The 27,361-nt window shown below is 35.8% G+C and overlaps 1 protein-coding gene across 12 annotated transcripts in view; it reads left to right on the top strand.

Moving 5' to 3' along the window:
- ORC5 (origin recognition complex subunit 5) overlaps window positions 1-27,361 on the top strand; it is a 76,221-nt gene that overhangs the window by 13,670 nt on the left and 35,190 nt on the right. For 10 of the 12 annotated variants that reach the window (XM_072859276.1, XM_072859311.1, XM_072859256.1 and 7 more), the window contains 8 exons: window positions 1,280-1,391; window positions 1,768-1,898; window positions 4,853-4,901; window positions 5,465-5,555; window positions 7,781-7,833; window positions 10,057-10,169; window positions 13,784-13,831; window positions 21,221-21,331. In XM_072859276.1, coding sequence (XP_072715377.1) covers window positions 1,280-1,391; window positions 1,768-1,898; window positions 4,853-4,901; window positions 5,465-5,555; window positions 7,781-7,833; window positions 10,057-10,169; window positions 13,784-13,831; window positions 21,221-21,331 — 708 coding nt within the window. The remainder of the gene's footprint in view (window positions 1-1,279; window positions 1,392-1,767; window positions 1,899-4,852; window positions 4,902-5,464; window positions 5,556-7,780; window positions 7,834-10,056; window positions 10,170-13,783; window positions 13,832-21,220; window positions 21,332-27,361) is intronic. The other 2 variants (XM_072859302.1, XM_072859266.1) reach the window with 1 other exon arrangement.

The raw sequence follows: 27,361 nt of genomic DNA, 5'->3' as shown, positions 1-27,361 counted from the left end.
TCATTAGTGGTGAAACATTTCATGGGACTGGGGGATCGTTGGTGAAGAATGGGTCATAGGATGCTTGATTTCTGTGAGGATTATTGTGGGAAGTACTTAAGTTTTTCATATTGGAAGGTCTGTCAGGAACTGAACTGAAAATACCTTAGTACTTTTCTCAGCTAAAATACTAGGAAATAGGGGAGAGGAACACAATTGAGAGAAACCTACAGAAAGATGCTCTCTTGTTAAAAGCAAAAAAAAAGTTCCATAAAAATAGGGAAAGAAGAAACGGTAAAGAATATGGGTGGCTGCCACTTTGGCAAGAAGTGGGAAGAGTAAATAAAAAAAGATTCTCCCTGAATTTCAGGGAAGGGGAATAGCATTTAAACTTTTATTTCAAGTCAATCACAGCTCATAGTAAGCATTGTCAATTCAGTCGGGTTACTTCCTTTTATTTTCTTGAGGTGCCTCAATAGTTTTGAAATGTCTTTCTTGAAGAACCATATTTAAAAGCATCTTTTGTTATGCAGAATTTTTAGTATGGTCGCAAAAACCTTGCAAAAAGGAAGAATGAAGCATCATCTTCACAGATAGCTTCATGTTAAAAAGCTGATATATAACTGGGTGACCAAAATAAAGAATATTTTTTTAATATGAAGTGTTTTGTTATCTATTGACCAAAACATCAAACTCAAGGCAAGTATATTGTCAATAAAAACTTGGTTAAAAAGAATATGTTACTATGTACAGCCATTGTTGGTAACTAGTAAAACAGTTGGTAGAGTACACAGTTAATACTATGTTTTTGTTTTGGGATGTGTTTTGTTTGTTTTTAAAGACCAGCTTACCTTTAAAATAAAGTACTAGATTGCTTGGTTTCAGAAGGCACTGAGCTTTCTTTTGCTTTTTAACTCTTCCTTTTTGTTCTGAAAGTCTGGGTTTAATTACCAAAGTAAAATGCTGTCTTAATTTGGGGCGTAAGGGATGGAATCTACTTGGTATTGTCTAGTACCAGAACTCTATCACCACACAAAGCTTACATGTCAGTGAAATGGCAAGGGATGCAGAGAAATCTCATGTAATTATGAAAATCTGCAAATGTATGAGCTTCTTGATTAGGCCAGCTGAAGCTTTATTACTATGCTAGTAATTTGTATTGAACTGTAAATGTGATGATTTTTGTGGAACAGAAAAGTCACAATAGTAATTTTTCTTATTGATATTGTAACATGCAGTGTTATTTTTTTCTTTCTCTGCTTATCTGTCACACTTTTTTTTTCTTTTCTTCCCTGTGTAGACTGACAGAAATGTGACAGTTGTCCTGCTCAGTGAAATAGTATGGGAACTGTTCCGTCCAAATACTGGATGCTTTGAGCCGTTCACTTTGTATTTTCCCGATTACAGCATAGGTAAACAAATTCTTTAATCTGCTTCTCGGGGATTGAATAATACTTTGTCAAACAACATTCAAATGTTTTTTCCATGTGTATCAGTATGCCTTTCACAGAATCTGGAATATGTAATAGCTACTGGAATATGTAGCTATATGTAATAGCTACTATATTCATGCAACCTCTAAAAGACTTGTCTTCTTCCACTTGCCAGAACATCTCAAAGTAACATTTTGGTTCCATTATATTTGCTGGTTCTTTTAATTAGTGTAGTTTTTGGTAGATTTTTGGTTTTTTACTGATGATTATAGTTTGTTTTTCCACTTAACTCATAAAATGTAGTCAGTTTATTAAGTTAGCTTTAAATAAACAAAACTTGTTTTTGTTTAAACAGGACACCTGCAGAAGATCTTGTCTCAGAATCATCCCCCAGAGTATTCTGTGGATTTCTATGCTGCATATATCAATATTCTGCTTGGTGTTTTCTACATGGTCTGTAGGGACCTGAAAGAACTTCAGCATCTGGTGAGATGAGCTCCTTTAGAGTTGTTGTTTTGTTTTGGGGTGGTTTTTGCCAAATAAGCTCTGAAAGTCTAGATTTATTGTTGAGTATGGACAAAGAGAAAATCATAGAATGATAGAATAATTTGGGTTGGAAGGGACCTTTAAAGGTCACCTCGTCCAACCCCCCTGCAATAAGCAGGGACATCTTCAACTAGATCAGGTTGCTCAGAGCCTCATCCAACCTGACCTTGAATGTTTCCAGGGATGGGGCATCTACCACCTGTCTGGGCAACCTGTGCCAGTGTTTCACTACCCTCATTGTAACAAATTTCTTCCTTATATCTAGTCTGAATCTACCCTCTGAAGAATGCGTTAGCTCAAAACGCAGTTTCCCTAAAAATCTGTAACAAAGGTTGCAGTTGTTTTGGTGGCTGTAAAGGGTTCCATTGCTATGTAGTTTTCTGGTCAGAGGCAACAAAAGCTGCACTAATGAGATGCGATCTGCGTGTGGTTCACCTAGCCTAGAACTTCTGTTGGGGTTTTTGAGCTCAAGCCGTTCCTCGATATCAGAGAGTGACTGAGAAGTCTAGGCTACCTATTTTCACCTATTGGGATAAGGAGATAAATGTGATGAAACCATTTATGCCTACTGATAAGTATAGTAGAAGCAATTGCTGCAACTGCAGCAGTTTTTGAGGGACAGCTCCATTACAGACTTGGTTAATGATTTTTTTGTTTGTTTGCAATTCAGTCAGAGGAAGTAATAGTTATGATTTTACTCTTTCAAGCAATGGTAGGCCTCACTGTGCTTCTTTTCTCTTCAAGCTCTTTTTACATGTGGTTATGTGGCTTTGCTCTTATTGCTACCTTCTTGCTCGCACGGACTTCTGTAATCCCTAAATAGCTTTCTGTTGTATTTGTTTCCTGGACTGTGCAGTGGAATGCCAGACAGTTGCTTTCAACATTTGAAGGAATAACTTCAATTATATGGTCTCAGCATGTCCAGCCTCAAGTTCTGTTGTTTCAAGGAGCAATGGTTTTAAACTAAGGGAGGGCAGATTTAGACTGGATTTAAGAAAGACATTTTTTACAATGAGGGTGGTGAGGCACTGGAACAGATTGCCCAGAGAGGTAGTGGAGGCCTGGAAGCATTAAAGGTCAGGTTGGATGGGGCTCTGAGCAACCTGATCTAGTTAAAGATGTTCCTGCTCTTGTAGGGGGATTGGACTAGATGACCTGTAAAGGTCCCTTCCAATCCAAAGCATTCTATGATTCTGTGATTCTATTAAATGTAACTTGACACCTAACATTCTTATACTTCAACTTTATGGGAAATTTAACTTAAAATTTGAAACATCTTCCTATATTATGTAGGAGTGTAAAATTTTCACTTGATTTGCCTCCTACAGAGGATTTTAAGGTAACCAAGCTGCTACGATCCAGATCTGTTGCACAGTTTTACAGAAACATAGCATATTAATTTGACTTAAAGGGTTAGAGAAATGAGGATCGACATAAATGTTTTCATTGTCTTTCTTTTTGAATTAAGAATAAAATAGGTAAGTCAAAGTTCCTGCAATATAGTCATGCCTGAGGCAACAAGAATACATTGAAGATATTTGGGAAAAGGAGTTTTAACCATACATCAATTGAAGGATATAATAGCAAACAAACTAACAGAAGAAAAATAAAACTTACTTGACAGTGACCTTTGCATAAGAAAAGCTGACTAGCAATAACAATTATTAGCTCATCAGATTATTATTTAAATAACTATACTATGTACAAGGAAATTTTACAGGTTTGAAGTGATCAGTGGTTATGGCCAGTGAACAAATCAGCGCTAGTGAGATGATCTGAATGTTCTGCCTGCATTTACCTCAGGAAAACGTAGCTGAACTTCCGCTGAACTTACCTGTTAACTATACAGGTTTTATATTTAAATGAGATTGCTGAAATCTGATGGAGACACAAATAGAAACTAGGGCCACACTTCATCTAGACATGTATTTGAGTTGCTCTGCTCATCAGAATAATTTCATTAGCTTTAGATGCACTGTTTGTGTGTGTGTGAAATACCAAGATTATGAAAAGGTTTATGTAATTGGACTCTAAATTCTCTTTGTGCTTGACAAGTCTCTTCTTTAGAAGGTAATGACAGACACATGCAACTGTCTGTAGGCTTCTGAACAACTCCATAGTGTCTAATATAGACTCTAAATGTGTATGTTATTATGCATGATTATTAATAACACATTCTGGAATTATATTAGATTTATATGTGAAAGTTATTGCATTGAGTTCTGTATACTCAGAGATTTAATAAGGTGCAGTAGGACAAAAGGAGAATGAAATGTGAGGATTGTTATTTTACAAAATTCTGTTGTGATATTGATTTAACAATTTTAGGAAAAAATCTAGATGGCAACCTTGTCAAAAATCTCTCAATCTTACCTTAGGCAAAAGGAGTGTGTTTGAATATGGAATGTGTTAGCAGGGTTTTTGTTTTTTGGTTTTTAAATAATTTCTGCTTATGTGTGTGTAAATATGTGTGGCCTACTTTTGAACATGTTGAACTGCTCCTGTAATGGAAAGTTTTATCTGAAAATGAAGGGAGTAAAAAAAAGTTGATGAAAACATTTTTATTGCATTTATGTTTAATTGCTGTGTTATTTAAAAATAATGCAACCAGATTTTGCTGGGTTTTGCTGGATTTGCTGGATTTGCAACCAGATTTGCTGGATTTTGGTATCGAAACCAAATAACCTATGATAGATTGTTTCTGTTTGTATTTTAATCTACAGAAATGTTGTGACGTTTTACAGTATAATGTTTGGAAGCAAGTGGCATAATTATTGACTTAAAAGTAATTAATTGGTTTTGCAAAGTAATGAATTATGCTGCTTGTTATATACTGTAGCTAGATCAAATATATAGTACCTTCTTTAATATGTTGTACTTTTTACTTTCTGTAGGCAGCGCTCAATTTTTCTAAATACTGTGAACCAGTGGTCAGAGGAGAAGGTAAGCTTCTGTCTTTAATTTGAGCAGGTATATGAGAGTGCAGGTGCCCTCCTCTGGGTTCTGTGGAGGACTTTGCTTTGATTTTCATTGTGTTGTGACCATTTCTCTGGTCACAAGAGCATTGCTTATTCCAGTTGCACCCAGTAGGCAGCATTTGCAGCAGAGGCAGTAGATGACATTTGTTGGTGGTGTTTTATGGCCATGAGATGGAAATACCATGAAAATTTGCTTCCCGCTATAAATCTTTCTCCTTGCTCATCCACCAGGGCTTCTGCAAAGCAGTGAGATAAGTAATTTCTCTGTCAAGACTAAGAGGAGAAAATGAGAGCAGAGGTTCTGCCGAACTGTCCCAGAGTATCTCAGAATAAACCACAGGGAAATGGCCAACAGTGGTAGCGTGTGCTTGCAAATGGATGATGATGGTGCATCATCCTAATACAGCATTTCAGAGTCAGGTTGTTAGACTTACTATGTCATGCCTGTGACTGTTCAGGTGTCAGAGATAAGCGTTTTAGTGTTGCGTGAGTTAAATGTTTAACATAGTTGATTCTGGCTTGGTGCAGCGAGTGAACGTGACACCCGCAAACTCTGGAAAAATATTGAACCTCATTTGAAGAAGGCAATGCAGACTGTTTATCTCCGGGAAATATCCAGGTAATTTGGGGGGTGAGGGCTTGTTTGTTTTGTTGATGTTGTTGCTGTTTTTACCAAGCTTCCTCTCTCTAATGACGTTTCACGGCTAGTGTTTCTTTTTTGCTAGATAGAATCTTTTTTCTTTAACGTGCATTTCTTTCTTGCCATATAATGTTAGAAATAGAGTATCACAGGAGGAAATTTTAAACAAAATGGTATTTGTAGCATATAAAATACTTGATAAGTAAAGCGGTGGCAGCAGGTTGTGTTCTCTTTTTCACTGATGGTCATGCGGGTAGATCCATTTTCTGTCAGGTATGAAACTGCAACGCATGGGAATCCATCACTAGAATATACAGGCACAGTTTAAAACACACTTGCAAAGTTGACTTGGCAGATCCTCACTTTACCAAGGATGCATGCAAGCCTCAAAATTCTTATGAGATGTTACAGATTTTGAACATCTGTGTTCCTTAGCTTTGTTTAGTAGAACTAGGTTTGTATGTTTACTGTGCTTTGACCCCTTATTTTCTTGTCCAAGGGCAAAATTTTCCTTATATGGAATTAACATTTTTGACAGCATTAAAAGGTGGTGTCCTGCTAATGGGCTGAGTTTCTCTTGGTATGGTTTTAGATTCCTTGTTTATTTCTTAGGTTGCCAGACTGCTAGGAAAAAGACGGTAGTGTTCATTTTTAATGGTAATAATCAGCTCGGGTTTAATGTCTTCTCCATCTTTAAGATGAGTGATTCTGAAGTTACACTATGTAAAGAGAGATAATTCAGTAATGTTTGATTTCTTTATATTGGTACAAACATAATGATTTCTTTCCTTTGAATGTCATTGAGGCCATAGAGTATTCTGGTAACTGAACCTGGGTTTGTAGTAGAAGTCTTTGCTAAATGTTTTGGAAAAGCAATCGTTCCTTCAGAAAGAGAATTGATTTTACTCCATATGAGCTAGACTTCACTGTACAATGAGGCATTATTCTATTTGCCTCAAATATGTATTTATACTCAATATTGATCTTCATTACACAGTCTACTCAGGATCTTCCTGACTTTTTATATTGTGTAATTGCCTACTCTAATTAGGATGTAATATAAGATTATGATATAAAATAGCTTATGAATTGTTTCCAAATAACTAGATTTCCCTCTTTACAGTTTTCTTTGATTATAAATTTGAGCTTTACTGGGTTTTTTATTGTAAATTTCAGCGTTCTGCATAATAGTTCTAGGATTTACCTGTGTGTTACCAGTAAATGCTTGAGGAATTAAAATGACCTTATCAGTTTTTCTGGCCACGGAACTGTAATTACTCTGGGCTTTTCTTCAAGTTGTAAGTTATAGGAATGGAACTTTCCTATCGGGTGTTGTGCTACATGAACTGAGAAGAAAATGAAACTTTTTTTTCCTACCTGCAAAATAGACATTGAATAAAAACTTTGCTCATTGATAATTCGGTTGATCATTCATTATAATTTGAGTATTACATTATCTCTCATTAAACTGTTTTCATAAGGCTTATGGCTGATAAACCCTGTTCATAAAGATCTTTAAAAAACAAAACAAAAAAGCACTAGTGATTTAATAAATCTTTTTTTTTATCCCCTTGTGGTATACAAAGTGATCTAAAATCATGACAATTCTAACAATGTTGTTCCTTAAGGGAATTCTTAAATTTTTTGCTATTGTTTAGGAAAACACCAAACTACTTGCAGACATTTTTCACTGACAAAATTTTCCTTCTTGATGTCTTCAAAGTTTTTCAGTGAAGAATGAATATTTCGGGGTTTTTTTATGTAGACTTCAAAATTACATTATGAAGTAATTATAGTATTGTTCTCACTAGCATAAACAGTTATTAAGCAGATAAAAAAATCAAAACCATCAGTGTTTTTACTTTTTATCCAATTCTGCATTGTTCTTGAAACTTAGAATGCTATTGATATTTGCTTACTGGTTGTAGTTGGATGGAAAGAAATTTGTATTTTACAATTAGCTTGTACTCACTTTCATACCTTAATATAACATTACTTTCAGGAGGTTTTTCAAATATGCGTAGCCTGCACATTATTGAAACTTATGTGCAAGGTAATAAGGCTTGGTATTCTTAATTATTCCCTTACTAACTGTACCCCAGCCAGTGTCATGAAATTAAAATATACATGTACCAAGCAGGTAGTTTTCTCTAAAAGACTAACAAATACTTTGTCTTCATATATTTGCATTATCTGTCTTCTAGCTCACAGTGGGAGCGCTTACAGTGTGATGACAGAGAACCTGGGCAGCTGAAAGGTATTGGGTATAGTAACTCTGTGAGGGCTTGTAATGTGAAATGCATACTTTTCAGTTTGACTTGGTGGTTGTTATCTGAGAACATGTGAATGAAATTATATAGACAAAGCTACCTGTTAGCATTCAGTTACAGTTCAGGGTAATCATGTTTTTTTGAGAAGGTGTTCTACAAAGGACTGTTACTACTTTTTCCCCTAGCATATATCCTGGGAGTAATCTTTCCTAAGGTCCTTTGTGGGTAAAAGCAGATTTCTTTAAATCAGTATTTCTTATGTAAGAATGGATGAGGAATGGGCTGACCCCTGATGGTCAAAGCTCTGTGTGCCAACTGGCAGAATTGTCTGAGTGGGGAGAAAGGAATATTATACCTGGTGTATTACACTGGATTAGCACATTCCTAAACAAAACAGCTGTCCTGCGTCCTGATTTCCTCGCAAAGAGAAATGTCAGAATCGCAACAATTCTTTCTCTTCTTTCCTTGGAGGAGTACAGCTTTGTTGATTTCATACTTCAGACAGGCTTGAAAGTCGAATCTCAGTATATCTTGATTTACAGCCTCCACTTACAATTTAGGAAGGAATACTAAAATTTTTTCCTGGTGATGTCAGTCGGTCATAGGCTTTTGACTGGTTCATAGTTTGGGAACACTTTTTCCATATTATTTATCATGACAAATAATTTCTTATTTAGACAGTAGGTATAATAGCCACGTATTTTAAAATTGTCTTAAGATAATTGCAGTTATCAGACTGTTTCCTGTATTTGCTTTATGATCAGTAATTTTTCTACATTGTTGACCAAAGGAGTTTGATTCAAAGTGTTCTTATTAAACTCCCTCCTTCCATGCAGAGGTGATCTTGAAATACTTTTGCACCTGACAACCCCAAAAAGGGAGACTTTATTTAAAATGCATTTTCTAGGATTTTTAGGTATATGTAGTAGGAAGAATTGTCTTGTTGGTAAACAGCATTTGATAATAACATGCTTAAAAAGCAATTATAATAAATTTTACAGTGTGTGTAAATAAGCAAATAGTTCAGTGCATGATGCAATATTGGCAGACCAGAAGAATGGAGTAGAAACAGATTTTTCTGTATTAAACTAAACTGTCTATATGTAAGACTTTATTTGGTGTTGCATTTTGTAATTAACATGCAATACAACACAATCCCTTTATTGTAAATTAGACTAAAACTGCTGTCCTTTTGTGCCTACGTGAGAGGAAATTATTAGTAGCTATCATGTAGGATGGTTCTCATCACACTGGGGGCTCTGAATCTTAACTTCGAAACATGTTCAATTCCTTGATCTTTATTTGCTGATATTTGTGGATTGAAGCATGAGGGTATGGGTACTTCACAGAACAAGAAACCGTTGAAGTGAAAACCTGTAAGCAAAGAAGGCACAAGAGAGACCCTTTAGTGGTCTCCATAGTTAGATAACTGATGAAGTAAGGTGGTTTGATCATTCTATTGACATGCATAAGCTGTGTAAAAGAAGCAACTACGGTGACAAGAGTGGGGGAATGTAAAGGGAAAAAATGCAAAGTAAAAGTAAAAAGAGGGAAGGAAAATACTTACTAGACTGTAGTTCTTGTGTGTCTTAATGTGTGAGACTTTAATCTTAATGAAGTCTACATGTAGCAGGCTAGGTCAACTGGATCAAGTTTAAAATTTTGAAAGCTTTTTTTGAAAGAAATAACAGTGGCTAAAAATTGTGAGATGCTGACCTGTTTCTCAGAAGTGCAGCACTGCTTCTTTCTGCACCATGCCAGCCCCGTTCCTGGCTGAGCTGTCTGGCACAGGCTGGAGCAGCCTGAGGGTTGGGTCTTGGAGAAAAGCTTTGCCATTGTATATAAGTACATCTCTTAATCTGCCCTGTTTGCCTGAAAAATTACCTTAAATGGAAGTAGCCTGGAAATTTTTTTTTTTGTTAGGGAGATTACACCTTAGTGATTTATGAATCTCTGATGCTTCAAATACAGTTTCTGAGATGAGTCCATAAAGAGTTCAGAATTTAGTTTTGTTTAGCTTCGTGCCATTCCTTGGCCCTTCACTGATTTTTATATCTGTGATAATGGGGTTGAGAAAGTAGCTGTACTCATTTAGTTACAGGAGTAGAGCAGGAGAGAAAGAAAAGAAGAATGCAAACAAGTCTAATTTGAAGTTTGTGGACGTTTCAAGTGGGTTTCAGTCACTCATAAACTGTTTGTTTATTTTATAGGACTTTCTGCACATACACATGTGGAACTTCCTTATTACTCCAAATTTCTTCTAATAGCTGCTTACCTTGCCTCCTACAATCCTGTTAGGACAGATAAGAGGTTCTTTCTTAAGGTAATGAGATTTTTTTCTTAGTGCTGCTTACTGGATTCCTGCATACTGAAGTTCCTAGTTTAAAACTCTTCAGCCATTCATTTTGAGCTCTGTTTCTGTGTGTGGTGCATTTGATTTGGTCAGAAGTTTTTCTGTAGATCACATATTGTGTTTGGTAATGATCACCTAGTCATTATTAATGTCTAATAAACACAGCTTCATGTCAAAACATGAGTAACACTCTTATAGCACAAGTATTGTGTTTTGCTTTTGTAAGTTGATATAGCTCCATTTTGTGAAGATTTTAGTGGAGTGCCTGCAGTGTCCTTGGGTATAAGCCACACTTAAATTTCCAGAGTAAGAAACAAACCACAACTGCGTTAGCCTTTAATGAGGTAAAATGACATAGTGCATTGTTAACTTATTTATACAATTTTAAGCTTCTGAAACAGAAACATACAAACACCTGCTTTTGCAGAAGATGTGGTTCCATTAGCTGGCACATGTTGTGTTGAAATGATGGTAATGTATGTTTTAGGATGAATGTATTAATCCTCACTACCAAATCATGGGCTAAACCCCATTTTCTGTAAGTTCTTGCCATGAACAGGTTGAATTTTTTTTTCCTTTTTTTTTTTGGGGGGGGGGGGGGGCTATGTTGTGGTCATGCTGCAAACAAATGCTGTGGTGCCATAATTTGTAGTCTGTCTCTTTCTTACCCAGGATCTTCATGCTCCTCAAGCCTGCTTCATTGCGTTGTTTTTGAGGTCTTAATTTGACAAAATGTAGGCAGGAAGACAGGTATCAGAAAAGTGATTGGGCAATTATGCTTTCTATGCATTTTACCAACTTCAAGGTCTTCTACGTTATTACAGTATGTATTAATACATGCATGTGTGTATAAAGGTATGGTATTCATGATAGATAGGTGTGAACAATTGAAGAAAATGAGAACAAGACAAATTTGTAAAAATATGCTTATTTTCTTCTTCCCTCTTGAAAAAAATTGTCGATACATGTTTTGAGAAGATACTGCAGTTCCTAGTGGTGATATACTAGTATGTATTTAGTTTAAATATGGATTTCATGTTTCTGGTATGGTCTTACCTTGAAAGCTGTAGGTGTTTCACCCTTCTGTCTAGTTCTTTCCTGAGAAGATTGGAGGATTACTTATAGTAAGTGTAGATTGACAAGTTTTTTTTATGGGCAACCTTTGGTCTTTTCACTTGGCCAAAGCAATTTCTTTGTAGAAGACTTATTTGCTGAAGAAGTGTTTTTGCCCAGATTTTTCTGTATCAAAATTTTCTGAGTCTTCCAACTCAAAGAAACAGGAAAGCATACAAGACTCAAGTCAGTAAAGGATGTTATCAAAAGTGCCACATCTTTCTTGTTTGTGTTCACTGAACAACCTTCTCAATTTAATTTTTTTCCTTTCTCCTTTTTTAGTGTGTCTGTTTAGTTTCCACTCTTGCACATGAATCCTACTAAACTTTTGTACAATAAACATGAGCTTCTAAGGTTTTTGAAGCAAGGACTGTGAAGGTATTTCAGTCAGTGATATTAAGTATTTTTCCCAAGAATTAGTGAAGCAGGAGAAGTCACTGTTCTTGCTATACGTATCATCTGATAGCAGTTAGCCCTTCATCGAGTGCTAAGGCAAATTTCAGAAACAAATGCATTTCAAAGCCCAACAAAACCCACACTTTTGGGGGGGGTGTTCAAGTTGAGTGTTTTTATGAGTCATGTGGACTGTGAAAATAGAATATGGTTTTACCAGGTTTGTAATGAGATTCAGAGTAGATTACAGAAAAATATCTTCTGGAGTGATTTAACTAAGGACTGTGAGACAGCAAAAGGGATGCAAACAAAAAGATGGTCACTGAGCTGCTAATCTGCACTACTGGTATAGGTGCTAGGCTATACTAAAGATAAAGTCACAGTTTGTGGCAGCCTGGAATGCTAACAGCCTGATAAAGCAATGAAGTAATAATTGGCAGCGCTGCTGTTAGTTACGTGAAAATTCAAGATCTTTGCAGTAGATGGAGAGAAAAATATGAAATTGGTTTTGGCAGGTAGTCTTTAAAACAAAAAAGAATAGCAATCTACATGAAGTCTTCATTTTAATAGAAAACAGAATTAAGAACTAACTGAAAATTAGCTCTGAATTTCGTATGTTTCTTTGTGCTTGCACAGAAATAGGGCACCTGCTCACTTGCTTTGAAACACTTTTGATATAACTTAAATACACCATATAGAGATCCCAGGATAACCTTTAAAATGCATGAATGCAGTTTGTTGTGATCCATTACTAGCATGCTGTGTAACCTCAGTCTTGATCACTTTCCCCTCGAAAAGGTCTCTGTTATCACTGCAGTCTTCTTTTCAAAGGCATGATAGAAATATTACTTTGCTGTCTCTAAGTATGTGTGCTATGTGTTAATTTAATTAACTGACTTTTTTTAGTCTGGCAAATTATGTAAAGGAAACTTAAAGTCCTGTCTAATATTAGGCTCTTCAGAAGTCAGTCAAGAAAAGCCACAATTACTGAGATCGTCTTGACATGGCTGAATACTGAGGTCCACAAATACTAAGTACAAGATTTTAAACATTATAATGAAAAAAGAATTCCTTCATTTGAGATTTTTTCCCTGATTCATTGAGCATGCTTATAAGGTATACTTATTAATAAGGTATACTTCTCAGGACTGTGGGAAAACTCATCAATTGATGTTGTGAGAAATAGCACTGAACTATGTTTAAAGAATATTATTGTACCTCTCCACTAATTTTACATCATTTACATGTCATCCTTCATGTGTCTCTGTCTTTTAAAATTTTTTTTACCAATTCATTTGTAATATCTTGTTTACTGTATTTCTGTTCTTGTCTTGCCCTCACATTTTCAGTTGAGATCCAAGAACACTTGATTATTTTCTTTGGACAGTCCTTCCGCTGCTTTAAAGCTGCACCTCTTTAAATGACGAGATTATTTTTTTTATTTTCCCCTCCCCCTCCCCTCCTCCTTTCTGTTTGTTGTTTAGCTCCTGCACCTTGAACTATCTTTGTATTGCATTGATTTAATTCCTGGTTGTCATTCTGCCAACTTGTGTACCATCCAAATTCTAAAATGGAGCAGATAAAAGGTGAAAATTCAGATGGATTTTATGCATGGATACATTTTAAAAATGAAGTGGCCATCATTTAGACTTCTCTGGGAAGAGAAAGAAATGAAACATCTGTCTTTTTCATTAGATGATTGAGGGTAGGAGGAGGATGGTGGCATGAAGTCATATTAAAACCAAATTTTTACTGCCTCTTCTCATCAGTCCCTGATTAGATCAGAAAAAAAACTTATGCATGTCACAAAAAAGTGTTAGTGTGTTGTTTTCTGGCTTTATACCACTTGGGACACAATGAAGCAAAAAGTAAGGCAAGTTTCATTTTAGGGCTCCTAGTAAGAAGGATTGCTAATAATATCAGAGATATACTGGAGGTGTAGTAAAGAAGCAGACCCAGACTAGTGTACTACCACGTGTACCGTACAGTTCTTTGTTGACTGTTTTGATTCTGTCTTTGCTATAGAATGAGCATAAAATAATTTACATATAATATTTGCTCTTGTCTGTTGTTTACAGCATCATGGGAAAATTAGAAAGACCAACTTCATGAAGAAACATGAAAAGGTACGTATTTGATCTTTCTAAGCTGAACTTGGCAGCAAATATTTTCTTTCTGTTTTTGCTGGTTTTGTATTTTGTTTTGTCTCGTTTACTGTAGAAACAACAGAATTGCATAAGTAAGTATTGGTGCATTTGTTTCATATGATACAAATTTCTGTATGATACACACATTTTTATTTTGTTGAAATTTACCTGTAGCATAAATTTGTCTCCTAAAGCCATATTTTTGTGTATAACAAAAAGTACTTAATAAAGCTAGTTAGAGGACATCATACATGGAAGAGCCAGATATCAGAATTTCTCTCAAAGATGTTAGAGTAATAGGTGGTTAGTAGTTTTGAAAGTCAAGTCACTTTTATTCCCAGTGATGCAGTGAGGTATAAGAGCTTAAGTTTATGAGTTGAGGCTTGGAAACTTTGCACTCCTGTATGTTGTTTAGGATTCCATCAGACTATTAGCTAACCTTTTCATGGTTATAAATGGCTAAATATAGTTGATGTCAGTGGAGCTATACCAGTTTTTACTGACAGAGGCTTGATATGGTAGGACAAGCAAATACCTATATGTACATTTGTAACTGTAATGTAAAAAGAGAAATCAAATTTTAACATCTGTAACTTGTTGACTTATTTTTAAACAAATCTGTAAATGAAGAGCAGTGCAGATAACATTAAATCCCTGCTGAAACAATCATTATATCCTCTTCTTCTCTGTGCTACAGGCAGTGTAAATAATATGAGAAAAATTTTAATATGATACTTAGCCGAATAATCCTTTGCTTCTGATACTGCCTATAGCCTTTTCCCTAGTTTTTCTCCTGCCTCTGCAGGAGGACAGAGTCCTTGGCTATCCAAAGACTTTTTTCCAAGTTCTCTTATTTCTGTAGGGGCACAGAGTTTGCATGTGAAAGTGTGAGCATAGTTTTACTTCAACAGTGCAATGTGTTGCGCCACTACGTAGATATTTATGTAAATTCAAGAATTCTGAAGTCGCTGAATGCATGTGTCCTGTACACGTAGACCTCGTGTGTTTTGTCCCTGGCACATGAACTCCTGAGAACTTCCAGGGTATTTTAATTATTTTCAGGACTGCTATATTCTTGAAATACCTCCACGTCTTAATTAGTTCATAAATATTTTTCAGGACAAGGAATAATTATTGTATCTTAGATCAAAATTTTCTTCTTTCCTTGCATCCTCTGCAGGAAAGGTGTTTTGTTTTATTCTTTCTTGGTAATAGATTTCCAACTTGGATGATGAGATAGGAACAACTAGAGAGATGGGAGCAGCTAGGAACATAAAAGAAATGGGAGAATAGAGATTTGATGAAGAAATACCGAGGTCATGATCACCTTAACTGTACTGTAGAGGTTGTTTTCTTGTGTCATTGTTTATGTTAAATGGACTTGTATCTGAGTTCACTACTTAGTGTTCAGAAGTGCCTGCGTTAACAATAAATTGGTTTTAATTTTATTATTGTTCCTACAGCAGACTAAATGCTACTGAGTAGGTACAAAAACAGAACAGGAGGAGGTACTAAGGAAAGAACTGTAAATGAGTGTAACTCAAACAAATGTAATGTAAACAAAATTAATAGTCAAAAAGATGAGTAAGATTTCAGTTACTTTTTTACTTTAATTAGAATAATTCTAATTTTGTAGACTTTACATTTACTCTACAACCTAAGCATTGAACTAATACTCCGAAAGCATGATTAGATGTGTGTGCAGTTAAAGAAGCTTGGTTTGTTGTCCAAATGTAACAAGTAACTTGCATAATCTGGAACTACTTCTAAGATGGCAAATGATCTAATTCTTGCACCTCTTTGTTGTATTAAAAATTAGTGTTACTTTGAAGAGAATTAGAACTTCATAATCCTAGAAAATCAAATACAGTTAACAGAAAATATCTCTTGAGTTGACAGTGTTACATTAAACTCTGATTGCATGTAAGAAACAGGAATATATCTTAGGGATTAACGAATAGGACGGGAACTTTGTGGCATTTCAAGAGTACCTTTGCTTCTAGTTACAGAGCACTGGTTCTCTGTGTATGTGTTGCTTTATAGTTTACAGGTAAGGACCCTTTCACTATACGTATTGATGCCAGAAACTGAAAGTGCTTGTAGGTCAGAGCACAGTCTGGTTTTGAAAGTTTTTGAGGCATGGTAGCTGTGATAGTGGGGAACAGGACTGCAGGTCCTAAGAGCATCTTCCAGACCTATGTTCCTTTTACTATACCATAACCTTTATAAATATTTGCACAGAGATACAATCATCCAGATGTAAACTTGTATATTTTGGTACTATGATTCTATAGTGAGGGAAACCGAAATATAGGGATAAAAGATTACATATGTAGTGTTATAAATAAAAGCTCGTTTGCTTCAGTTGGTGTGACAGCTTATGTCAATATACCTTCCCTCAGAGAAGCTTGTCTCGAGACTGATTTACAGATCAGATTCACCTAACTCCAAGTGGGTGCCTGCATCTAAGCTAGTGTCTTTTTATAGACAGTGCAGAGCTAGTCGATGCAGTCATTGGAGTGTAGGGTGTGATTCGTCTCATACTAAAGTGGGTTCTACGTTCAGTCAGATGAATTGCACCATAAACTATATTGATTAGATTTCTACTGGCTATAATGGGAACTTAGGAAACTAGTTTGGCTGTACATACCTACTTGGCAGGAAGCTAACATTAGATGAAATAAATCCTTCCTTAAAAGTTTAGGTACTGCCAGGCGAAAAATCTGTTTCTTGATTCTTAACTCTGTTCAGTCCAGAGGCCGTGGTTGTTTCATTAGAAAAAGTAAATCTTGTGAATGAGGGGAAAAAATTGACTTTAACATTCCATTAATTGCCTTGTTGCTGATAACAGTAGAATTTGTTGGGTTTCTTTGCATGGTTGCCCTGGAACAATGTTTTTTCAGTTTAGTGACAAGTGAGGGATCTTCCTGGTGGAGCTACTTTTGGAGGAGTATGCTTTTTCAGATGTCAGTCTGTCAGAAGATCAAATGTGTTGGTGTGTTTTTTACTGGAGAAGAGTTTGTCTAGTATGTCTAGTTTGACTTCAGTCTAGGATTTGTTTTGTATCAGAATTTTTAGCTTACATCTGAAGATGCTTCATTCGTGTAGCAACTAGGAAAGTTCAGAAATGCTTTCTGCTAAAAAAAGTGAGAAGTATAGTTCTGTCTTTAAGTATATGCTAAAAAGGTTGAAAATTCAGCCAACTGAGGTTAGGGACTTTCTCCCTTTTGTGCAGGTAGTTTAGTTTGGGTTAAGCTTTTACTCTTTAAAGAACGCTTTTGGTTCTCATTCTTGTTCGTGAAATTTTGGAATGTGAATACCTGGTTCACAGTTGTGGGATGGTGAAAGACTTAGGCCAGTTGGGAACATGAAACTGACACTATAGATAAAAAGCACAAGCACAGATAGTGGCAACTGGGGAAAAGTCTTTTTTGAACCATTTAATGAGTGTATTGCCAAGGTAGAAAGATGATAGAGGACACAGAGTTAATTTGATGGCTATAAAGCTTTTTGAAGAGGTTTTCTGAATGTGGAAGGTATCTTTGTTTTTAAGTGAGATGAGGGGTTCCCTGAATTTTTATAAATACTGTTCTATGTAGTATTCTGCCTTAGCTCTTTGCAGAAGATTTGCAAAAATCTTATTCTTTACTGTGTTCTGTTTGGAGGAATTTCTAAACCATTCCTATTCATGCAGGAATTTATTTCTGCGAAGAAATAAAAATGAAGAGCTGCTTCTAGAAGTTACAGTCTATTAGAATTAACTCTTCTGGCTTTTCCAGAAGAAAGCATTTCTCTCAAATAATTTGGAAGTTCAAAACAGTATTCTGTCTAAGCAGAGAGCTGATAATATTAAGAGCAAGAAAATTGTGAGGTAACTTTATACTAAACACAACTTCAGGGATTACTACATGCTAATTGTGCTTTCTAGCTGCTTGGAGTGCGTGCATTTTAATTACTGTATGTTTGTTGACTTTTCCTGTTGATGATAATATTCTTCACAGAACTGGCGTGTTTAGAAGCAGAAGGGCAAGGGATTGTACAATTCATACCTTACACTATACCTGCATTCTGACTGCAGGTGCCATGGTGGAAACATGCTGACTATATGTTTCCATTATTTTTCACACTGCCTTCTTTGTTAGCCAAGAGGTAGCTTTGGGGACACCTCCTGGACTTGAAAAGCTAAAACATGTATTGGAAATACCTTTTTGTTTTGCTGAAGAAATGAGTAGTTGTGTTTTACTGATGACTAATGCCACAGAGGTGCTGGTGGTGTATTTGAGAAGTGTTCTTTCCCAGAAGCATTTTGAAACAAACTTTCTTTTGAAATTCCTCTCTAATCTTGGCTGCTCTGCTAGTAAGAATAAATCAATGTACACTACAAAAAAGGAAACTGGATGTCAAAGTAGAGAGAATGAAATACAAACTTAAAAGGAAACAAGTATTTCCTTTGTCAGAATTTTTGACAGTCTGAGTCATAAATAAATCTCTGTAGTCCTAACAGTGCTGCCTGAGTTGTAATACTACCGAGTTCTGCCCTATGAACTGTACTTCTTTTTGTAAAATTGGTTATTTAAAAAATACTTAACATTGAAAAATGAGGAATTCATATTTCTGTAATTCAATTGAATTTAGTGTTACTACATACAATAATGTATGTATGTAATGTAATGCCTAAAATGTCCATCAGCATCAGCTGCAGTGTGAAGATGATGTGTATGGTGCAAAGAAGGATAAGGGACAGAATAGCTCTGTAAATGCAAAGTTGAATAAGTATGCTGTGTTCTGATAACACAGTTTGTCTGTAGCTGGCAGGTAGCTCTTTATACAGCAGCTCTTACAAGCAAAGGAGCTGACCTTGGGCTCAGCCAGCTAAACTCGTGGGAGACGGATGCACTCTGGGCCCTCACAGTCAGCACTCTTTGGGCTGCATCTTGAATACTCTGTCCAGTTTTGCCCCCCTCCAGTACAAGACACATGAATAAACCGGAACAAGTTCAGCAGAGAGGTATCAAAATGGTCAGAGGCTGGAGCACTTGCCCTGCAAGGAGAGGCTGAGGGAACTGCAGTTGTTCAAGCTGGAGACGGGAGGCCTAAAAGCAGCCTGTCCTGTACCTGCAAGGAGATCATCAAGACCATATGTTACAATGGTGGATGGTGAGAGAGTGAGAAACAATGAGTGTAAGCTGAAACGAGGTGTTTATACTGGATATAAGGAAAACCTTTTTCCTTATGAGGACATCCAGGCAGTGACACTGGTTTCCCAGAGAGGTGGTGTCCTTGTTCCGGCTGGAATAGAGTTAATTTTTTCTTTCTCCCCCCCTCCCCCCCCCCCGTAGCTGGTATAGTACTGTGCTTTGGATTTAGTATGAAAATAATGTTGATAACACACTGATGTTTTAGTTGTTGCTAAGTAGTGCTTACACTAGTCAAGGACTTTTCAGCTTCTCATGCCCTGCCAATGAGAAGCTGGGAGGGGGCACAGCCAGGACAGCTGATCCAAACTGGCCAAAAGGCTATTCCATACCATATGACATCATGCTCAGTATAGAAACTGGGGGGAATTGGCCGGGGGGTGGTGACCGCTGCTCAGGAACTGGCTGGGCATCAGTCAGCAGGTGGTGAGCAATTACATTGTGCATCACTTATTTTGTATATTCTCCTTCTTCTTCTTCTTCCTGTTGTTATTGTTTTCCCTTCCTTTTCTGTCCTATTAAACTGTCTTTATCTCAACCCATGAATTTTACTTTTTTTTTTTTTCTGATTCTCTGTCCCATCCCACTGGTCGGGGGGAGTGAGCTGACAGCTGTGTGGTGTTTAGCTGCCTGCCCGGTTAAACCATAGCAGGTGGTGCAGTCTCTGTCCTTGGAGGTTTCCAGGACTGGACTGGTAAAGTCCTGAGCAACCTGGCCTGACCTCCCAGCTAACCCTGCTCTGAGCAGGAGGGGTTTGACTAGAGACCTCCTAAAGTCCCTTCCAGCCAGAATTATCCTATGAATGAGTGTATTTTAAGAAATTAGAAATGTAGTAGGAAAGTCATTTCCTGTGTAAAACAGTAAGTTGAAGTGTTCTCATTTCTAATTTCCTGATCAAAAATGTTTTCTTTGGTTTTGGTATCAAAATGGTAACATTTTTGTTGTGGTATAAAGGAAGCAAAGGAGAAAATGAAAACTAAAAGTTAAAATCAACCAAAAATATAAAAAACTCAGCAATTTTGTTGGAAAAAAATGAGAAGTTAATACATTTTATTCCTGCAGAGATAGTTGATTGAATTTTTGTAAAAAAATTGGTCTTAGAAAGTGAAACTCACAGAAGAGCTGAGGTGGGCAGGGACCTCTGGTCTAGTCCAACCCCCTTGCTCAAGCAGGATCACCTAGAGCAGGTGACTCAGGACCATGCCTAGTTGGGTTTTGAATATCTCCAAGGATGGAGACTCCACAACCTGCCTTGGACAATAAGTTGTAGTGTTAACTGCCCTCAGGGGTAAAAAAGTTTTTTTCCTACGTTTAAATGTAATTTCCTGTATTACAATTGGTGCCCATTGCCAAGTTATTCTACTCATCATCTAGACCATAAGGCTGTTTAGTAGAGTAGTTTAGTATGGTATTTAAGATGAGGAACTCTTGTTATGACTTTGCACTGCTGTGAGAGGAAGAGAAAAAGCTTTGACTAAAATGATTCAAAGAAAGTGGATACATTCATACTTTAGCAGAATCATCTCTTTTTATGCTTTTTCAAAATGCAAATGCTAGTAAAATATTTGTCTTCAGTAAGCAAAACACACAAAAATATACTTAAAAGTTGTTTGATGGTTTTATAGATTTGTGAAAACGATTGTTCTGTTACATGCAGTTCTTCGTAGGTGATCGTGGATTATAGACTGACTGTAGACAATAGAATAAATCTAAACCTTTAAATTTTTTCACTAGCTAGAAATTCTGTATGCTTTTAAGAAGCCCAGCTTGTCTTACTGTTGATAAACTGTGAAGAAAACTGTGCACCTTGAGAATGTCGTAAAATGTAGTCTTTCCTCTTTAATCCTTAGATTGGGCAAGGTAATTTAATAGGACAATTAAATCTATAAATCTAGTGACAGGAAGTTTGGCATTAGATCCTCTGTTATAGTTCAAAAATGTTCCTATTTATTGTGCAGTTTGAAATCTTCCCATGTTAAATAGAGCTCTATGTCTATATCTTTGCCTTGATCAATAAGCATGTATTCAGTGTTTTCCATAATATGTAAGTAGGCTGTATGAAAGACTACTGTGAATTATAGTGCCTCTCCAGAGACTAAAAAGATATGAGAATAACATCTTGTGGTACTCCGGGAAAGATCTATTGGATTGAAAGGTCTTGTCTCTGTTGCAGACCAGCAATCACCTCCTTGGGCCAAAGCCATTTCCCCTGGACAGATTGTTAGCAATATTATATAGTATTGTGGACAACAGAGTTGCTCCAACTGCAAATATATTTTCCCAGGTGAGTGTGTACTTACTTTCTTTATTTCCTTTTCACTGTCTGGAATTTTTGAAAAGGTTTTACATTGTTTTTTATAAGTCACCATTCTAATTAAACGTAATGAGAAAACAACCACAGCAGTAATTTAAGTTGAAGACTCAGGGTAATATTCATCTGTATTACTAGCTATGAATTCAAGACTTGATCTGTGTAATGGTCTGAAACCTTCTACTACCTAACTTTTTCCTGATCCTGGACTGTGATCTGTGTTGATTAGTTCCTTGGCTTCTCATTAAAGTCAGTTAGCCTGTTTGCATTTCAAGTTAAGTGTATAAATGTTCACTGTCCTATGGCCAAAATTAGTCACCTTGTAATGCATGTTACAAAAATGTAGTGGTGAAGAAGGAGCAGAGGGAAGAATTAGGTATTTGCAGGTGAAAGGTGTTTGCTGTGATACATGTATCTTAGGGATAAGGTTTTTCATTTGGACCAACTTTAACAGTCTTGCAGAGGAGAGTCAGTATCCCGTTTCACTAGGTGGCAGCATAACTATAGAGTTGAGTTGAATTAAGTAAATCTAGAGTTTTCTCTAGAGCTCTGGGTTTGTCAAGTGTAAATACCTATTCTGTATAAGTAAAGATAGTTTTCTGTTGTCAGCTTGATTCTTAAATCTTTCATGTCCACCTTAGAAGATCTCAATTTCTTTCCTGCTTTCTGTTGTGCTTAACTTTTACTTATAGAAATATTTTTTTCTACCTTTCCTTGTTAGGTTTCAAATTTAACCAAGGATTATTTAAATGTGATGTCTATGTTCATGTAAAGTTCTAGGAAACATATGCTCAAGACACCTAGACAATTTTACTACTGCTTTAATCATTGCTGTTGAGTGTTCACACAAACGTTTGGCAAAATTAATCTCCCAACTTTGTAGAATAACCAACCGTAAATATATATATTGTAAAATCAGGCAATAGGGAAGCTAGAGAATTGTAGTACTTTATTTAATCAGTGTTATGTGAATATCTTTGTTAATAGTGGTGGGGACCCAGGCGCTTTACAGATGCAGTAGGCAGCTTGCACCTTCACATAATATTTTCTCTCAAGCTCCTTTAGTTAAAGGTTATTATATGCTCTGAGGCATGAGAAATTATTAGACAACCACCTCAAAAATCTGTTAATACAAGCATTTCCTTTTTTTGTAATTACATGAGTGATTTTTCAGCTTACAGTCTGCACCCCTTGAGATGTCAATGGATTAGCTTTCAGAGGTGTTCAGGAAGGGGCTGAAAAAATCAAGTTTAGACATGTTTATGCATCCTGTACTTGCTTGTTTCTTGTCTTTCTTCTGTCATCTCATGGCACCTCGGGAATTCACTGTACTTTCAGAAGGAACTCTAACTCTGTGAGTATTTCAAAGCTACGTGAACTTTCCTATGGGCAAATGCCATATGAAGGGACACCAAAGGTTGTTGAAGCAGGCAGTTTCTAACCAGACTTTGGATGATGGCTGCAGCCTTGTAGCTACTCACAGCAACTTTGGAGTACAAAGAATGCAGGGACCGTAGTGTTCGTAAAAATACATTAATTTGGCCAGCTTTATCTATTCACTTCTTTTTTTTTTTTTTTTTTTTTCCTAGCTAGTGTGAGGTGTAGCCTGAGATAATTGCTTTTTTATGAATACTGTGTTGATTCTTTAATTCATGGTACTGTGAGGTGTGTCGATCAAGTCAGTCGGTCAAGGTATTGGTCACACCCCTTCCCTTACAGGACACTGGTTTTGTGTTTTGCTCTACATAGTGCATTTTTTGATTTAAGACACCAAGTGTTGAAGCTGAAGCTCAGAATACTGAGGCAAAATGCAGTTGTCTTGTTTAATGATGCTAGTTTCTCAACAATGATTTACCTAGATTTAGTTCAGTAAGAAATGGACTCTTATGAGACTATTATAGAAACTCAGAAGGAAATAAGATACAATCCAAGTAATGTTCAGATTGGTTTCGCTTGTGCTCTAAATCTACTGATGATCCACCACGTAGGTACTTCTTGTTTTAAACCTTTCTCTCTCTCCTTCTCTCCTTCTCTCCTTCTCTCCTTCTCTCCTTCTCTCCTTCTCTCCTTCTCTCCTTCTCTCCTTCTCTCCTTCTCTCCTTCTCTCCTTCTGCCTGCCTTTGTTCAAGCGTTTGAAGACACTGTCACTGTTATCTTTCAACAAAATGTCATTTTTAAGATGGAAAGAGTGCAACCTTTAAGGCATAAGATGAAAGAAATGGCAAGATGCAAAACAATCGACTGTCCAACTGCAACTATGAAATTTAGAGCTTTGCTTGAACTTTGCCAGTCTTAAGGAGCAAATTTCAGTTTAATTTATTCAAGTAATGTAAAAGGGAATGATGACGACAATACTGGGAGCACTATGTAGTAAAATTTGTGTGCAGGATGTTAGCTGTATATTGTCTTATTTTTGGCTATCAAAAACATCTTGGTATACTTAAGATGTCAATGTATTATATAAGAGTTTTACAGTGTATTTTCAAAATTAATATGTCTGCATATTTAACATGCATTCCAGATGAGAGAACAGATGTCATTATTCCAATGCACAGTTAAGTAGTACTGAAGACATAGTTTGTATGTGGAGTGTAATTCCCCCTTAGACTAAATTGCAGAATGAAAAAATTCAAATAAATCCTTCATCCTAATTTAGAGTGTACACTAGATGGCAGTGTTATCAAAGAATAGCTGTAATTCTTTATTTTTCTGAATATATGCAGATTAAGCTGTAAAGATATAAAAAGGTTGTATTGAACCTTAACTGGGTTAGGGCAAAGAAGTTGAAATTAAATCTGTTTATCCAAAATAAAATTGTATAAATTATTTAAAATATTTTTAATTATGAAAACAATTTTTGCATTAAATTTTAATTAAAAATTCTTAACATGTCTAATGTAAAGTAACATAAAATACAACAGAATTTAAAATAGATCTTGGAAGTAGTTTAATCTGGGCATAATATTTAATTGCTTTTTTTTTCCTTGGATAGTTTAAAACAATTTCTATTCCACTGATTTTTGCCATTAGTTATTCTGTAAATATATTTTTCAAATAAAGTAAATATTTAGGAGCTGGGTTATCCTTAGCAGGATTAATCCATTTTACTGTTAGATACCACAAGCTTTTATTTTCTTGTTTGTGTTAACAGCATGGAAATAATTCTTGAATCGTGCAGAAGTTTAAAATGTTTTAAATCAAATATTTGGCTTCTTAACTGATTCAACATTAATTTTATGTGCTCTTTAATTTGTAAACTGAAAGGCTGTACACGAACCAAATACTTATTAATTCTCACCATGTACTGTCAGAAAATAGCATGCCTTGGCTTTAAAGTTGATCAACAATCTCAGTCAAGATTCACGAAGGACTAGCAGCTGCTTTAAGATCTGTCATGTTGCTGATTTTGTGATATTTCTTATTGCTTCTTGTTTTTGTGCATAATTTCTTTTCACATGAAAATTCTGGTTATTAGCTTTTCAAAAATGAAACTTTTATGATAATAAGCAGCAAAATTTCAATTTTCTGTTTAATGCTAGGGTTTATTGAAAACGTTTCATTTTTACTAAATAGAATTTCAACTTAAAATTTGAATCTTAATCTAACTTTTCCCTTTTAATGTTAATTAGTCCTTAAAATGGTCTCACACTTTTTAAAAACAAAAAGTTAATGTGTTCCTTTCAGAAGCGTGATCTTTGCAATTGATACGAGACTTTTTCCTGCTGTAACTTCTTGCTGTAATTGGGTTACATGAGGGACAATTGGGCACATTAATTTTGTTTTTCCTCAGTAACTAGTACAGAGGAGTAGCACCAGGGGAAAAAAACAAACATGCAAACTTCCACTTCTGCAAATGAAAATTGTTTCAGTTACCTCCTTAAAAGTTGAAATTTCTCTTGATTTTGTGCTCTTTTTAAACAAAATTTTCACACAGTGAGGATTGTTTGAGAGTAAGTTAAAGTAATTTTTTTTTTTAAGATTATTGATGTCAGTACATATGTGAATATAGGTCTATATTCACTTGAGAATTTTTCAGTGCTCCTTTTCCTCCAGAATATTCACTGTATTTCTTAGTAGTTCTAATTTGTCATGATACTGGTTTTTAACACATTGTGTGTCACTGTAACGTGTCACTGAATTTGTTTGTTTGAATTTACTTGCTTGGTTTTTAAACTGACAGATAATGGTGGTTAAAGCACTGTTGATTTCTGCAACTATTTCAGAGGACAAGATCTTTAAATGTTTTTCTTCAGGTGCACTTTTGTCTAATAATTTAAGATTGAAGATGATATTGCCACCACCACTGGGCAGTTACGTTCTGGGCCTGGGACAGAACTTGCGCAGTTGATGTTCTGGTTGGATGTATGGCTAGGTCGAGCGTGTGGCTGAAGTATTTTAAAAGATAAACCATGGTTTTTAATGGTGAAAAAATGCAAATGTGCTTTGACACGGTGCTAAAACCAGTGCAACTGTGGGGTGCGCAGTCTGCATCCTACAACAACAGATAAGTCATGGGGTTTCCTTACGTAGGTACAGCAGTTGATGCTTTTTCAGGCTTAAGGAACAACCAGGCGTATGATTCGTGTGTCCACATGGACCCACTATGCAGAATATGAAATTTGCATTGTGTCCAAGTGCAATTATTACAGAACAGAGGGATACAAAGAAACTTTATAATGCCTACTGCAAGTGCATTTTGCAAAGGTTCTGAGAGTCCACGCAGTTCTGGTTTGTAGAAGAGTAGTATCCATTTTAGGTTTCCCACATTTAGACAGAAATATAACATTATTCTCTTTATAAAAATGCGCCTTAGTATTGGACACATGAGTGAATTTATGCACGAAACATTGTGCAAGAATTATCAACACCAATTTAAATTAAATCAACTCATTTTACATTGAAGGGGACAAGGGCTGTTAATTTCATATCACAACCAGTAAGCAAGTAGATATTTTTGTTGTTATAGTTATGGTTTACATTGTGGTTTACAAGCCAAAATTAACCAATACTTTTTTCCTCTACCAAAATGATTTTTCAATTACTTCTTCAAATCAATTCAGTTCTCCTAACCATTTTTCATTTTCTATACATTTTATCTTGCTTCTGCTTTCTTGTGAAATATGCTTTTCATAAAGAGGATTGACTAGATGTACTTGTAGTTTTGAGCTATGATGTTATCTGTATTAGGTAAAATGGAATTAAACCCTTTGTCTTGCATACTTTGCATATTTTATTCCTGTTAATACATCCCTGAATGTTTGGAAAGACATCTGTACAGAGAGGTGTGATTAACTTTTCAATATACTAAAAGCTGAAAATTACTGAATAGGTAACTGATCAGTAACTTCAGTTCTGTTTGCATTTTTACTCTAATGCGTTAAAGTTAGGCTGTTAGGTCATCTTAAAAAAGTTTGGTCTCTACTTACATTCAGAATCAGGTTTGGTTTTACTGTTACTCATTATATTCAATGAATATTTTCAGGTAGCTGTATATAGTTAGAATTCATTTCTGATTATAGTGCATTTGGAAACAGATTTCGACAAAGGCTGTTTATCTCTGTGGGTGTATGGTGACACATCATGTATCTTACACATCATAGTCTACATTTCATTTATTAGACATTTCTTATCTGTTTGATACTGGATCTAAGAAAAGCGTCTGTATTTCCCAAAGAGTACCACAAATTCCTAAAACTAGTGTAGTTATAAACGTGTAAGAATTTGGAATGAAGGTTAACAAACTTAAAATTTCCCAATCTGGCAAAATGATAAACAGCATTGCAAATTGTTGGCCACAGAGCAAGAGCTTTTTATCTGAAGTTAGAATAAGTCTGCAGATATGATTTAGAGTAGCGTGTTAAGTGCCAATATGATATGGGTCTATTAGAAATACACAAAAACACTGATGTACATAACATGCTTCCAGCTGGAGGGAGCCAGAGGAATGTAATTTCCTTTAATTAAAGGAGGGGGTGTGGGGGGGAGTGCCCTTTTCTGGAGCGT

This window comes from Ciconia boyciana, chromosome 1, assembly GCF_034638445.1.
Source record: "Ciconia boyciana chromosome 1, ASM3463844v1, whole genome shotgun sequence".
In the NCBI taxonomy this organism is placed as follows: Eukaryota; Metazoa; Chordata; class Aves; order Ciconiiformes; family Ciconiidae; genus Ciconia; species Ciconia boyciana.
The sequence above is the reverse complement of the archived record's forward strand: the minus strand, read 5'-3'. Positions and strand labels throughout refer to the sequence as shown.